At 36.8% G+C, this 16,799-nt stretch overlaps 1 protein-coding gene across 1 annotated transcript in view; it reads left to right on the top strand.

The window, feature by feature from the left end:
- The window catches only part of slc30a9 (solute carrier family 30 member 9), a gene marked incomplete at its 5' end in the record, with an annotated part of 55,136 nt that extends 38,638 nt beyond the window's left edge, over nucleotides 1-16,498 (top strand). The window contains 9 exons of the mRNA XM_055636960.1: nucleotides 1,023-1,078; nucleotides 1,389-1,524; nucleotides 3,322-3,361; nucleotides 4,128-4,199; nucleotides 7,612-7,719; nucleotides 10,899-11,064; nucleotides 13,398-13,527; nucleotides 15,256-15,369; nucleotides 15,875-16,498. Of these exons, the coding sequence (XP_055492935.1) occupies nucleotides 1,023-1,078; nucleotides 1,389-1,524; nucleotides 3,322-3,361; nucleotides 4,128-4,199; nucleotides 7,612-7,719; nucleotides 10,899-11,064; nucleotides 13,398-13,527; nucleotides 15,256-15,369; nucleotides 15,875-15,919 (867 nt within the window). The remainder of the gene's footprint in view (nucleotides 1-1,022; nucleotides 1,079-1,388; nucleotides 1,525-3,321; nucleotides 3,362-4,127; nucleotides 4,200-7,611; nucleotides 7,720-10,898; nucleotides 11,065-13,397; nucleotides 13,528-15,255; nucleotides 15,370-15,874) is intronic.
- Between the last annotated feature and the right edge of the window lie 301 nt (nucleotides 16,499-16,799).

Raw genomic sequence — 16,799 nt, 5'->3', positions numbered from 1 at the left:
AAAGCACATCTCTGACCCGCTGACCCTCAGCATAGGAGCACCACAAGGCTGCGTACTCTCCCCTCTCCTTTACACTCTCTACACCAACGACTGCACCTCCACAGACTCCTCTGTCAAGCTTCTCAAGTTTGCAGACGACACAACCTTGATTGGACTGATCCAGGATGGGGAGGAATTTGCCTACAGTCAGGAAGTGACACAGTTGGCGTCCTGGTGCCTTCATAACAACCTGGAGCTCAATGCTCTTAAGACCGTGAAATTGATTGTAGACTTTAGGAGAGCCCCCCCCTTCTCCCCCCCCCCCCCCCCCACTCACCATCAACAACACCACAGTCACATCTGTGGTTATTTAAGTTCCTTGGAACCATCATCTCCAGGGACCTTAAATAGGAGGCCACCATCGACTCCAACATCAAAAAGGCCCAACAGAGGATGTACTTCCTGCGGCAGCTGAGAAAACACAATCTGCCACAGGCAATGATGATCCAGTTTTATACTACCATCATAGAGTCTGTCCTCACCTTCTTCATCATGGACGGGTTTGGCTCCGCCACCAAGCATGACATCCGGAGATTGCAGCGCATAGTTTGATCAGCCGAGAAGGTTGTTGGCTGCAACCCCCCCCCACCATCGACGAACTGTACACTGCAAGGGCCAGGAAACGAGCGGGTAAGATCACCTCTGACCCCTCTCACCCTGGCCACAAAGTCTTTGAAGTACTTCCCTGTGGAAGGCGACTCCAGACTGTCAAAGCCATCACAGCCAGACATAAAACCGCTTTTTTCCACGAGCAGTAGCTCTACTCAATAACCAAAAGTCTGTCTCCTCCTTTTGCTCTGGTATTTTATTTCATTCTTCACATGTTTAAATTATAACGGTTTATTCTTAATTGTTTACTGTATATCGTGTTGTTACTTGCGAGCAAAGCACCAAAGCAAATTCCATGAATATATACATACTTGGCTAATAAAATTTATTCCATTTATTTATTCAATTCAATAAAATCGACATATTTTCCACAGGCTTTGCTAGCAGTGGGTGTCATTCAGTCGTCCAAGATTCCAGATCCTGGCCACCCGTAAGGAAAACTTAATTTTGTCCTTCTTTGTTCTTAATCAGAAATGTGGAATTATCATGTGTCTACCTTTTTTCTGGTAAATTAGATAAAAATTGAGAAAAGGGATAGTTTTAACAGCTATTCTTTACAGAACATTTTATTGCAGATTCCAAAGTTTAATAACATTATTGTTTATGCTTTTGAAATTGCTTATGATGATCATTGGATTAAGTTTAATGTTGTATGCAAAGTAAAGCATAATTAATCCATCCACAAAATTACAGTTTGGTTTATAGTCTCTCACATTTGGTATTCTGTTGTTTAACTTAAGGTATGGATTTGCAAATATGCGCTCCATTGCATCCCTCATCAGTGGAGTAGGGATTTTTATGATGGGTGCAGGACTCTCCTGGTACCATGGAATTAATGGACTTTTACATCCCCATCATATAGAATCCTTAATGTGGGTAAGTTCTGTATTAGCAAATGCTTTTGGAGATGAACTCTGGAATAGATTCTGCAAGAAGATGATAATGCTATTTCTATTGTAGGTGCTCAATCGAAGCATAACATGTTGTACACCAGTCCCTTCACTTTGTATAATTCAACCATTTTTTCTGTAATGGAGAATAAACCTGGCCACATTTTGTTGACAAGAATTTTAGTTGTGCCAGAGTAAAGAAGTTGGCATATCATATATTGTCTTTAAAGATTTCCCATTCAGAATGGTATTTGCTACCTTTACAGATTTAATTTTGAACTGTCCTGCTGTGTTGCCAATATGATGTGGAAAGAGGTAATCGGTTGTATATATGATCATGGATGTTGCTTGAATTGTTATGTACTTGGAATGTTAAAAAAAATAGTCTGAATCAAATTGTTGATATGAAGACCTATTCATCTGAACTAAACTACAAACATACACACCAGTCACTACACTGTTTGCAAGAGAAGAAAGCTTGAAGAAAATCATTACTTTTTATTTTGGGTATAATCTAATTTTCTATTATAACTACTAAATATAGTTTCCTTGCACCTTTAAGGAAGCTGATACTTTACACTTCTGCGACATAGGTTACATGATTTCATGTTCGCAGTGCAAGACTCTAAGCTTGTGTTTTGTTCATGGTTGAGGACTGATCTTGATACTGTCAAGGGGCGCAGCAATATAGTTGCTGTTTTACAGCGCTTGCCATGCCAGAGACCCGGGTTTAATCCCGACTACGAGTGCTGTCTGTATGGAGTTTGTACGTTCTTCCCGTTACCGTGTGGGGTTTCTCTGAGATCTTCGGTTTCCTCCCACAATCCAAAGACGTTATTTGGCTTGGTGTAGGTGTAAATTGCCCATAGTGTGTGTAGGATACTGTTAATTTGCGGGGATCGCTGGTCGGTGCGGACTCAGTGGGCTGAAGGGCCTCTCAGCTGGAGAGAGATTTTTCAAGGTTATATTCTTATAATTGTGCATGTATATCACTTTCTGAATTTGGTGTTTAAAAACAAACACACATCTGGCAGTTGGCATGTGATTTTAGTTTTCCCTTCCACCTATTTTATGTCTCTTCTATTTGTCTTCAGTTTCCAAGTGTTATTCTGCTTAATTTGATTGGGAGGAATCATTACCAGCACAAAACAATTTGTCACCAAGTTTTTTTGTCCTTGGTATAAGAAAGAATACATAGCCATGCCTGCGCTTTATCTTTGGTAATGAAGCAGAAAATAGATTTTTTGAATTTAAAAAAAAAAGGAAATAAGCAGGCAATTTTAACAATTATTACACTAATCATACATATTATCAAGATTTTTCAAATTATATTGTATCAATTCTAATTTCTTTGTGTATACTATTGTACTACAGCTAAGGATCATCTGCAGTTAGATAGACTATGTAAATATACCTCCAGCAACTTGATTCATATTCCATCTGTGACATTTCAATTTTTAAGATTGTTGGTAACAAAGATATTTTGTGACCTCTCTTGGAACTCTTTGTAAATACTACTTGACAAGAATCCACCTTCTTGCTAATTTGATCTTCAAGTTAAAACAAATAATTTGACTTTCCCTTAATGTATTCTATTCCTGATGGAACATGTTCTCCAAGTTGAAGTATTATACATTTAAATTATTTTTTTTGGCTGCTATTTTTTTTTAAATGAGATTTTTGCACTTAACATTAATAACATTGTATTTTGGAATATTTAAATTTGTTTAAATGCAATAAAGTTGTAAAGGATTTTCTTTCATGTTCCATTTATATTTTTCAGGCCTATTTTATTCTGGCTGGTTCATTAGTGTCAGAAGGAGGTACAGTATACATAGAATAATTAAAAAACCTATTTTCTTCATCCTATTCATTTTCATTATGGTATCAATATGATAAATTCTGCTTGATTTTTATTAAGTTCAGCTTTTTCATTCAAAATGATTTGGCAAGCATATGCATAGTTTTTTTAAAGTTTAAATTTATTTCCCGATGTTATGGATGATCCGTATTTAGTTGCACTCTATTAACGTGATCAAGATAGACACAAAATGCTGGGGTAACTCAGCGGGACAGGCAGCATCTCTGGATAGAAGGAATGGGTGATGTTTCGGGTTGAGACCCTTCAAACCAACTCGTTTCTCTCGTGCTATAAAAACTATACTGAAACTTTTGCTTTAATTTGATAACGAAACATCACAATATTAAGTTGTTTTGAATTGCCTTTTTAAAGAGTAAATGGATTTAAGCATTAAATAGTTTAGATCTCATTTTACATAATTTAAACTTTGCTCTTGTGGCTTTATGGCTTTTAAAAGATCTAGTTTAAATTCCTACTTTGTAAATGCTGTCAGTTATAGTGTTGTCATTCTTATTTGTTTACTGGCAATTGCAATAAATAGCTTCCTAACCAGTTACAATTTACATTACATTCCATGTCAGGTTGGTCATTTCCTTTTGACTTTATATTTGATTAAACATTTAATATACTCATTAGATGCCAGTTTTATTGCCATTAACTTGTGATATTCTACTGTAATTTTGTTTTTTTGCTTCTGACAAATTAGTTTACTGTGTTTTCTTTTACAGCAACACTTTTGGTAGCAATAAATGAACTCCGAAAGAGTGCTCGTGCTAAAGGAATAACATTTTATCAATATGGTATATCAATTTTATAATATACACACTCCATACAACTTATTATTTAAATGGAATTTACTGCTAGCAAAAACTGCGTGCATAGGTAGACAAATATTACACAAAGCTGTATGTATTAATTATGGATGAAAGAAAAAGCCATCCAGTAGCCTGATCAAAGATATATTTGAGCTATATTGATCCAGGCTATGATATCCTTGGTGCAAAAATTTACAATAGGGTTGAACTGCAGCAGCAAGGCGAGAATGATTGGCAGCTTTTAACCATTTAAGGAGGCTGAGTGGAGGCTGATTACTGTGTACCAGCATTCATCACAGCTCCTCCTGCGATCCCTCTCGCACTCGCTGTTTTTATTTATTTCCGACTTGCAAAAATGTATATGTTCAGTTCTCAGAAATTGAACCCTATCAAAACCCGAGGACTGCATGTATGTGTTTTGAAGAGCAGAATATCAAAGTTAAGCATGTTTCTATTGGAAGTTGAAGCATGTTTTGTTATAAGGAAATATGGATATAACAGAGGATTAAAACAAACAATTTGTATTTATTTTCGTAGCAGGAAACATCAAAGGCATTTCCAAATAAGTAAATAACAAAGAACAAAAGTAATTTATCAACTCAAAATTAATATTATTAATGAAAATTGTTAAATTATTATCTGGAAGCTCAAAAATAATTTTGGAAGATAACCAAAGTTCACTGGATTCTAGAGAGATTCCAGTAGATTGTAAAACGATAAACACCACTGCAGGAACCAAGAACAAGGTTTGGGAAAGAATGAAATTAACATAAATATTGAGAAAATTGTGCTGTTCATTATTAAGGAAATGAAAATGAAGTCCTCAGAAAAGGAAAGAATCAAAACAAAAGCATGTCGGCATTGCAGATAATTAACAGGACAAAGAACATGTTAGCGTCATGGTAAGATGGTGGTGATGGAGATGCATAAGTGTTAGGATGTTTCTTTCAATAACTATTTTAAGTCAACACATCCGGACATGCTGTTTTGAATGCAACAAGATGATGCGGGGTATTCAGGAGAATATTTGAGGGCTTCTGCTGTTCAGATACTGAAAAAGGTGGCTTGAATGTATACAGTTCTGATCTAACAATAGTTGCATTCCTAAGAATTAAAAATTGTTCTCTAGTTCCAGATTAAAATCACGTTATAACCAATTTGGGTCTGCAATATAAAAAATGTTCCCTAATTTATCAATTATGTTATATCCAATTAGCATTATGGAAATGCACATAGCAAGCTATCTGTATAATTCTGCAAGTGATATGAAAAAGGTGTGTAAAATAAAGCTACAAGAAGACTCAGTTTCAGAGAATGTTCTGCAGTACTTTTTACAGTTATCAATTTATAAAATGTCCTATGTGTAAAGCATGTGAGTCTAAAAACCCTAAATTTATTAAATGTGAAAGCTCCGACTAAGAAGTCGGGTTCTTTCTCAAGCCAAAATGGCTAGTATTCCTTATCTGTAACTTTTTTAACACAAATGTGAAAATACTGGTAGGATTAGATAGGTTTGTGTAATCGGTAAGATACCAGCAGGTAATGTAGGGCTATATATTATGTTCAAACAGATGAAATGAGCTTAAATTGGCATCGTGGTCGGCACAGATATAGCAGGCCAAAGGACTTATTCTATGTAGTAATTTCCTCCAATTACTATAACAAGATAGATAATTGGAAATGAAGAACTGCATGAAGGGCTGCATGAAGAACTTTGTTTTCCATTTTTATTTGTGTTATTTAACACATTTCACACACCACTGATAAACTTTTCAACATTATCCTGGTTAACCGAATTGTTAGTTACTTGAGAAATATTGTTGTGAGAACATCTGGCAATTAATTATAAATATTCTGCTCAAGCAAGACTAATTTATTCTACACAATCTGCTTAATTATACTCCATACATAATGTCGTGAGAGACTTTTGTTTTTAGACTTTAGAAGTGAATCTCATTTTCATATTGTGCCAAATATCTAGAAATAAGTGATGTCTGGTCTGGTTATTGTCATGAATCTGGGTCAAATAATTGTACAGGGGGAAAAGGTGCCATGGTGCTTTTTATTTGTTGTGTTGCAAAGTTATTAAAATGTTATCAACTGTTTAATGTTCAAATTCATAAATTAAGGATAGACGATTCATAAAACCTATTCATAAATTAAGGAATATCTGTACTGTTCAGAAATGTCAGCCTACAAACAAAAGTCTATGGAGTACAAATGAACTCCACATGCTTCGGATGCAGGTGCAAATAATTTATCATTAAATTATGCCCAATGCTTAAATCCACTTAGTTATGTAGGTATGTTACAAAACCTACCTGAATCGTGGCTGAGCATCTGCCCTACCCCGTGTGCGCAATTTTGGCACTGTTTAGAGGGGGCGGGTTTAAAACGCGATTTTTACTAGGCTGTTGCAATCGAAAATGTTCAGCCTAGTAAATCATTAACGGAAAATCGCTTAAAGACCCCGTCGCAAAAGGTATTATTAGTTTTTATGGCCTTGTATAATAGTTATAGTAGTTTAAAAATCACTCTCTCAACCCGCAACCTCTCGCAGCCCCAGGGCTTTATAAAGCAAACAATTAAAGGTATGTACCTTATTTTTACATTAAATGGGGCTTGTATATAACCCTGTATATAAAGTTTTCTATAGCGAGTAGTTCATTTTGGGCTCTTTATATCCCGCAGTATTTTTCTGGGCGTTTGAGGGCACAAATCCAGTGCAATGTGAACGTTCTAAACCAGCGCGTTCACAGGAACCCATTAGAAAGCTAATTTAAATTGACTTTAATTTACAGCAATTGAACACTAAATTCCTTCCATTTGGCCTATAAATTGATGTAAATGAGATTTAAAAATCATGTTTTATTGTGAATTATTTGTGAATATTATTTGGACACTTGGCTATTTAAAAATGTTAATCATTTATTAAGAAATGGATAGATGTTTAGATCTAGTAATTTAAGTTTGAAATTAGCTATAATTGGGTAACTAACTAATTATATGCTTTAATTTCAGGTCATCCAAGTAAGATTATTTTATATTTGTTTCAGAATGCTTCAATCTATGATAACTGAAAATTTCATTCAGTTCTCTTAATTTTTAAGAAGGTTATGGGCTTTTGACTGTCCACGATCACAGCTTTTTTGTTATGTCCATAGAAAATCAATAGGGATTTTTTAAATCTCAAAATTTTGTAACATTGCTAAGTTATGTGATTTTTTTTTATGAAACAGCCGTTAATCAACACCTGCATGAACATCTTCAGATATTCATCCGTAGACTTTAAATACCTAAGTATTAATCGGATTCTAAAGATTCACTACGTACTAATACATTCTTTAGTGTCATGCTCATTGTGCCTCTATTAAAATATAACTTATTTGTTTCCTAGTGGTGCACAGTCATGACCCGACCACCAATGTTGTTCTGTTGGAAGATGCAGCTGCTGTGCTAGGAGTATTATTAGCTGGCAGCTGTATGGCGCTAACGTCCCTTACAGGTAAAAAATACATTAAAATACTCATCGTTAGTTTCTTCAATTTTCTGTGTGATTGGGAACGAACATGGCTTATTTTGTGTGCATGTGACAAAGTTGTACAGTAGGTACTTTCAGTGGCCTTGAAATTATTGGAGATGCCAGCATTGATTTATGTTTTAACCAGCCATGTTGGGTATTTATTATCACATTTTCACTGGCTGGAACTTACTGGTACATGCCAGCAGTTTGGTATTGAACTCGCTTGTAGGTTTTGTTGTTGCTGTTTTGCCAAATACGTTTTGTCTTGGACCCCTCACAAAATACAATGGTGAAGCATGAAATTGCTGCAGTGACCAAGCAATTAGGCTGAGGAATTTGTCCATTAAAATCGTGCCAGATTAACCCTGGCAAAAGAACATTCATTGCAATAGTAGAGGGGAAAGAGTAATTGCTTCTTAATTAATTTTTTTAGAATTAATTTAATCTAGCTAAATGGTTTGACATTTTTAATGTTTTTAATTTTTTCATTGAACTATTAATAATAATCCTTGAATAGTTTGTCTAGCAGAGGACATTTGAATATAATCCTCCAACTCCCTGAAAATTAAAAATTATCTCATGAGCATTCCAATCAGGTTTCTGGATTAGGAGTCAACATGTCGCCTTGTCTCACTCCAAAGTACTAACAACCTCACAGTTAATGGCAGGACCCATAACAGTACTGATGTGCTGTGGGAACTTGGAGTCCAGGTTCATAGTTCATTAAAGTAGCAGCACAAGTAGGTAGGGTGTTTAATGCTTGCCTTCATTGAATATAAGTGGAAGAAATAGTGCAGCTCTAGGACTTTGGTTTGGATGCATTTGGAGTATTGCATGCAGTTCTGGACACCCCATTACAGGAAGGATATAGTGGTTTTGGAGAGGGTGCAATGGATGTTTACAAGAATACTGCCTGGATTAAAGTGTTTAGTGCTACAGGGAGATGTTGAATAGACTTTGATTGTTTTCTCTGGACCATCAGAAGTGAAGGAGAGATTTGATAGAAGTATATCACATTATAAGAGGCATAGATAGGGTAGACAGTCAAACCTTTTCTCCAGGGTGGAAATGTCTAACAATAGAGGGCATAGCTATAAGGTGAGAGGGGATAAGTTCAATGGAGATGTGCACGGCAAGTTTTTGCGCAGTGGTGGAGCCTGGAACGCACTACGGTGGTGCTGGAAGCAGATATGATGGTGGCGTTAAGTAGATTTTGGTACACACGTGGAAGTGTAGGGAATAGAGGGATATGGGTCATGTAGAGGGAAATCAGTTTAACATGGCATCATGTTCGGCACAAACATTGTGGGCCGATTGGCATGTTCCTGTGTTGTACTGTTCTATGTTCTCACTTTAATGAGATCCAAACAAAACACAGTCCTTTAATTTTGGTTCAGTTATTTTACAAGCAAGAGTTAACCAAAAAGTATTTCATATTTTTATCAATATGCTACACTTCTACATTGGACATTTTACTTACACAAATAAAAACAGAAAACAACAGAAATATTCAGCAGGTCAGGCAGCCTCTGGGAAGAACGGAGCCAACATTTAATGTCAAATATCTTTGAGAACTAGTGAACTCTGATCATTTTAATGACCTATTCATCAAACATGCCATATCTTCCCTTTTTACCTTAAGATAACACCATCCATTTAGCCCTCAAGAATTGTGCATGTTTTTGTACAGAAAGGCAAACAAAACTTTCATGCTAGTATTAAAGACTTCCCAAAGTGCGTTAGAATGGAAAATTTCTCATCCACCTCCACAAGGGGATGTTAGCGAAGCTGACCATAAGCCTGCTGAGAGTTTTTTAAAGGAGCAAAAGAGGTTTGAGGACAAACCCCTCGAATTTGTGACCCAAGCAACTGATTGTAAAGCTGCAAAATGTGGAATGATTAAAACCTGTTATGTTCGAACTCCAAGAGACTATAATCTACCATCATTATAACGGACCTATTTATAATGGATTTGGTTTTTTCAACGGACGGAAGTCCCCACAGTAATCAGACACCACTGTCGCTTTAAGGACACGTTTGCTCGTTAAACTGCGAAAGGCCGTTGCAATTGAGAAGCAATCGATTTGATCTACACTTGTGCAATGATACTCTATTAGACAATGTTTTTAGTTTAGTTTTGAGATACAGCGCGGAAACAGGCCCTTCGTCCCACCGGGTCCGCGCCAACCAACGATCCCCGCACATTAACACCATCCCACATCCACTAGGGACAATTTTTACATTTTTATCAAGCCAATTAACCTACAAACCTGTACGTCTTTGGAGTGTGGGAGGAAACCGAAGATCTCGGAGAAAACCCATGCAGGTCACGGGGAGAACGTACAAACTCCGCACAGACAGCACCCCCGTAGTCGGATCAAACCTGGGTCTCCGGCGCTGCATTCGCTGTAAGGCAGCAACTCTATCGCTGCGCCACTGTGACCGTCACGAGCAGTAACAAAAATACATTTTTAGCTGTTAAAAAGAACTTTGCATTTGAAGATAACTTATTGCTTCATGATGACTGCTCAGTGGTTGGTGCGATTCCCTCACTCGGTTACAGCGGACCATCGGCAATAACGGACACCATTCCCTCCCCCGTGGCCCGTTATAACTAGGGTTATCGGTATTTTTAAAAAAGTTGCATTGTTTTTGACTGCTGAATGGACATTAATAAAAAGTTTTCTTGTATCAATCGGATGCACTGTCATTCCCTTCTTTTATCTTGAACCCTTTTTCTTTATTTTTTTTCCTTCCCCTTATCCCAACCTTACTTTTTGCCCCTCTCTTTGCTTAACACCTGTGGTGTCGGTAGCTTTCTTTCCAGTTCCAATTTAAGATGCTTTGTGCTTTGCTGTTTATTTCCAGCCTTTTATTTTATTTTGGTATCTTTCATGTTAGAATTTCTGGTTTTGTAATTCAAATGTATATGTGTCAGATGTGCCTATACGAAGCACGGGCATAAATAGATCCATTTTCTGAAGTAAAATCCATTCCAATCAGCACAGAAAATGCAGAATATTTTTTTAATTTCTACGTCCATGTTGTGCAAATACCTGAAATTTAGGATGCAATTTTCCTATTTTTAGTTGAAATGTTTTGGTATTTGAGGATGGGATAATGGAAACAGATATTGATGTTATATATCTATTTTTATTTAGGTAATCCATATTATGATTGCATTGGCTCCCTTGGTATCGGAACTCTCTTGGGCATTATTTCAACATTTTTGATCTACACAAATACTGAGGCTCTGATTGGGAGGTCGATCCAGCCAGAAAATGTACAAAGGCTTACTGAACTTTTGGAGAATGACCCTTCAGTAAGGTATTTGGATAGAAGAGCCTGTTGCTATGCTGTAACATTTTCTATCATGATTAGCACGAAGAAAGCTTTCATTGCTGCTGAATATTTCAAGTAAAGGATCTAATAAAGTATAATCTGTCTGAGAGAATTTTCTTCTTTAGCAGAAAGAATTGATTACGTGGGTATTTGATGGAGTCTGCACTATTTCGATCCATTTAAAATAGGACAGTACAGTGGCGCGATGGTAGAACTGTTGCCTTAACACCAGAGACCTGGGTTCGATTCTGACTACAGGCGCTGTCTGTGCAGAGTTTATACTTTTTCCAGGTGTTCAGGTTTCCTCCCACATTCTAAAAACGTGCAGATCTGTAGGTTAATTGGCTTCTGTAAATTATCCCTCGTGTGTAGGACATAGAATTAGTATACGGTTGATCGATCGTTGGTGCGGACTCGCTGGGCCAAATGGCCTGTTTCCATGCTGTATCTCTAAACTTAAAGTAAAAATAATTGGCATAGAAACATAGAAAATAGGTGCAGGAGTAGGCCATTTGGCCTTTTGAGCCTGCCCCGCCATTCAATATGATCATGGCTGATCATCCAACTCAGTATGCATCCAACTGCATGTGAAATGAAAAGTTCTATAATAGTCAATTGCTCTATATTGCCCATTTTTCTGACCACTTGCTGCATCCAGTGAATCCATGGTACACAAGGGCATTTGAGGATGACGCACTATTTGTGTTTTGTATGATTGGTTTTGCTTTTTAAAAAAAATTGTGGAATCAGTAAAATTTTGATTGTCAGCTATTTCAGTGGCAAATGGGGAAAAAAAGGGCTTCGAAAGCAAGGTTTGGTTTTGTGCGTTTGGAGGAATTATTTGAAAATATGCGACAGAAATAGTCAAATTAGATAACATACCATTAAACCACTAATATTTTGAAATTAAATAATAGAGCAAACAAAAGGTTTTGATCCTCATTCTTTGCACAATTGATTAGAACTTGCTTGATGGGAGATCATGGATTACCAGAATGGTGATGCACATTTGCTTACCCAACACAAAGCCAGATATCTGGTGCCAGTTTACATGTCTGATCTCTTTGAAATTTAAGCTGTATTGTAGAGAGGGAAAATAATGAATTCTTGAACAATTTAGACTTTGACCATACTGCATGGAAACAAGCCCCTCCCTGAGGCACAAACCTCCAGACCGATAGACAACCTTCCACCACTGCCCTCGGTTTCCAACAAGTAAGCCAATTCTGTATCAATTTAGCTAGCTCTCCCTGAATCTCATGTGATCTAACCTTCCAGAGCAGACTACTGCATAGAGCCTTTATCAAAGGTTTTGTTCAAGTCCATGTAGACTATATGCATGGCCTTCCCTAATCGGGTTTCTTGGTTACCTCTTCAAAACGATCAAATTTGTGAGGCGTAATCTCCTGTGCATAAAACCATGCTGACTATCCTTAATAAACCATGTCTTTCCCAATGTATGTGGTATCTTATCCTTCATCATTCTCTCCAATAACATTCCTACCACAGACGGTAGGTTTATTCATCTCTGAGTTCCAAGGCTTTTCTTTGCAGCGCTTCTTAAAATGTGCCACAACATTAGCCACCAGGCAACTCGCCCGTGTGTGACGATGATTCATTTATTTCCGGCAAGGCTCTTCCAATTTCTTTTCTAGTGTTTCTAGCTTCCCATGGTGCCTTGTTGTTCTTAGACTATATATTTCCTCAGATATATTTCAATTGCATACCAAAACCACAACAAATATAGTCTTTACAGTAAGCTTGTTAATGGCATGGGTCACATTCACAAGCGAATGGATAAGCCAGAGGAAAATAATAGATAGCTGATAGCTCCAGCTATCAGCCTGGAGATAGCTGATTCTTTCACTGTCTGTTGGGAGGGGTAACTTGGGTGGAAATGAGACTGCCAATATTGCATGGCAGCTGAAGTACTGGATGGGATGATTAATGGGATAAAGAGGGCCAGCTTGAAGTAAGATGACAAAATTGAGGTTTCTGCCCGTTAGGAGGCAACAGTAAATGCCATAGTGGACTCTGAGAATGGCATTTAAGACACGGGAATACCTGTATCAAGGAAGAGAATGTAGCTAAAATTGAAAGAGAAGCCGAGATAGATTATGTAATTGATGGGATGCAAAAATATAGAGATTGTGTATTATAATTATCACAATTAATAATTTGTCTTCCCCCCCCCCATGGTTTGTTTTTTTCTTGGATACTGAGGAAGTGGTTGCAGGTGATCTTGCTGTAATCATCCTAAATTTGCATTGTTCTGTAGAATTGTTTTAATAGTAATACTGGATTAATCTTTTTATCAGGGCTGTGCACGATGTAAAGGCCACTGACATGGGTATGAATACAGTTCGTTTTAAAGCAGAAGTTGATTTTGATGGAAGGATAGTGACAAGATCTTACCTGGAGAAGCAAGACATTGACATAATCTTAAATGTATGTAAAATTTAAATAATGGCACTGTGGAGGAGCCATTCTACTCTGTGCAAAATTGCAATATCTAGTGAGATCCAGCATCTGCAAAAAATAGGACTTGAAGTTTAATGTGCTATAAGGAAGCTTGTAAATTATTACTTTTTGTACTGCATTATGAACTGAATTATCTTAATGACATACATTAATGACTTGCTTGAGCAGGATAATACTTGTTCTGGCTGAATCAATAAATTGCCCTTTCACCAGCATTTTGTCAATCGGTGCTGCCTTATGGCATTGATTTCGACTGGCACTTTGAATCTGAACCTGGATCTACCCAGCACCTCATCCACTCCATGAATTTTCTACTTTTTTGTCCTGTACTATTTGTGAAAATAGTTTTCTGATCCACATTTTGCATGCCCTTTCCCAGATGCAAGCCAGTTTCTCCCTCTGCTGCTCGTGGTGCTTCCATGTCTCTATCAAGTGGCAGCAATCACAATTGTACTTTCTCTAATCTGCCTATTTGCCTTGCATTTTGCCTCCTGTTGGTCATCTAGCATTCTTGTCTGGCTTTGGCTAGCTCAACAATTTTACATATGTTTACATAAGTTTCTAGAGTTAACAATCTTGCATACTTACCATGTGATGACAAGGAACTGTCGATGCTGGCTTTTATACCAAGATAAACACAACATTCTGGAATAACTCAGAGGGTTAGGCAACAACTGGAGAACAATTCTAGCTGCAGGAAAGAAATTCAGTTAAGGTCTGTGTTTACCATTTCTAGATGAGTTGCACGGTGCTGGTGAAGCATCATTCTCCAGGTTCTCATTTGAGTTGGTTGTGATATTGTGTAATTCTCCCCCCCCCCCATGTGACCAGTGCACTATAATAACATACTGCATCTGCTCTGTTTTATCTGTCATAGCCAGCTCACTATACTGGGGAAATTATTTTCTTCCAATCTTTCCAATTTAGACAATTGCTTGCTTGGGAATCCAGCAATTGAGGCAGATTTTATTTGTTCTATTGTGCAGTCCCTTAATTGAATCTCATAGTGCAGGCATTTGTTGAGTTATCTTAACTGGGAGACATCTGCCTGGCATTTGGTATTCTGATTCGGGCATAGGGTCTATATTTAATAATAAAACATTTATTTGACTGGCACTTCAAATACCAAGCTGCAGTATTTCCCTTATTCTCAAAGGTACTGAAAAGGATTGATAATTTAAACTGCCAACAAAGGTACTTTATTCACATGATTATTTGCAGAGCCAACCTGCATCCGTACAATTACTTCCTTTCCATCGGCCCTCTAAGACTTCCGGCTCCTAAACACCTTTCAGCACGAAATGTAATTAATGATGTGAAATAATTATTAATGTTATGAGATTATTTAAGGAGCAATTTTTGTCCTACAGCTCTTGTCACAGCTCTGTTATTTGCAGTATGGGATGCTTTCAGTTGCTTTTACAGTTGCTTTTTTTTATGGTTCTGTTCTATGATCCCTGATTATTTGTTTAAAAAAGAACTGCAGATGCTGGAAAAATCGAAGGTAGACAAAAATGCTGGAGAAACACATTATTTGTTAATTGTTCTTCCTTTCAACTTTTACTGTCTTATTTCTTTTATCATCAGCCTGTATCTTGTTTCCATCATTGAAGATATTTGGCAGAATAATCTCGCATCACTGAAACTGCTTTGAAAGTTCAAATTGAAATTTACACCTTTTTTTTAATTCTGTAGGAAATTCAGCTGGTAAAATCTCCTGAGGAATTGGAAGCATTTATGCTGAAACACGGAGAGAATATTATTGATACATTAGGAGCCGAGGTTGATCGATTAGAAAAGGCACTTAAGGTAGACACACATTTATCCTTGTACAATGTATTTGAGATGTGTGTGTGTGTATATATTTAAGAACCATGTGAAAGAAGGAACTGTAGATGCTGGTTTAAACCTAAGATAGACACAAACAGCTGCAGTAACTCAGTGGGTCAGACAGCATCTCTGGAGAAAAGGAATAGGTGACGTTTTGGGTCAAGACCCTTCAGACTCGCATGTGAAACTTTTTGAGTATAAGCTCTGTGAGCTCCATGCAAATTTGGAACCAACCAGGGATTCAGTAACTTGACGATTAAAGAAGTAATAAAGTTGTAGCAGATTCTGACCTGCCAGAATTAAGATCCATGTCCCTTTTTAAATAAGGTGTTGTCTACAAATTCATGAAATATCATATCTCAAATATTCAGATTCTTAACTTTTTACTAGAATGCATATGTCTGTTGGTTTAATTCTTGTCATGCATTATAAATGTTTTTGTTTAAAGAAAGTAAATATAATTGGAACATCTTTTCTTTTACAGCAAAAATATCCAGATGTACGTCATGTGGATTTGGAGATCTTATGAAAATGCCAGGATATCAAATGAAAATCATCATAAATACAAGGGAAAAAAACCCTCCAATGTCTACTGTAGTCATTGTAAGCTAATATTATCAAATGCTGTTATTTAAAACATTTCATGATCCAATTTATGGAAGGCTGACATGGTTGCAGTGGTATGGAGGGATCTATTGTGTTGTAACATGGTTAAGGAAGTGGTTCAAACATCGATTATTAGCAGTGCAACTATTTTGAATATCTTCCTGGCTGCTATTCATTAGAATGCTATTCATCAGATTGTTTGTTCAGAAGCCAGGCATGGTTGGGTCAGGAATGAGATTGAAATAGACAGCTTGGCCCACCTGTTCTCAAGTCTGATAGATAAACTAACTTTCCATTGAAACATATTCCTTGGTTTACTGATGTAAAATTACCCTGATTCAAACATGACACCATTGTGTTTCATCTTGTTCAGGTTTGACATAATGCTAACTGAAAAGATGAAGGCTAACTTCACAATCTTTTTCAATTCTGGGTCCATTGAGTTTACTCGTAAATTCAAACCAAAATTATATGGAAGGAAATAAAATGTATCTTAATCTCTTACATGCAAAGTCCTGAGTTTCATTTCAAATCTTGGAGAATATTTCACAGTGAGAAACAAAATTATCTAATATTTAAGTTTGAAGTTTAGTACTCAGACCATAATGGGAGCGTTTTCAGATTTGTGGTATGAGTTTATCAAATAGCGAATCCCCTTATTTAAACTAAAATCAGAAAACAGAAGTTGACTTACTTTATGAAATATTTAACAGCCCAAAGGATACATTATGTTGTGGTAATCTGGGAAACTCAGCAACTGCTACTCAAATTGCTTTACAGGAAGAGCTGAAAGTTGCCCTTGT

This window comes from Leucoraja erinacea, chromosome 1, assembly GCF_028641065.1.
Source record: "Leucoraja erinacea ecotype New England chromosome 1, Leri_hhj_1, whole genome shotgun sequence".
Lineage (NCBI taxonomy): Eukaryota > Metazoa > Chordata > Chondrichthyes > Rajiformes > Rajidae > Leucoraja > Leucoraja erinaceus.
The sequence above is the reverse complement of the archived record's forward strand: the minus strand, read 5'-3'. Positions and strand labels throughout refer to the sequence as shown.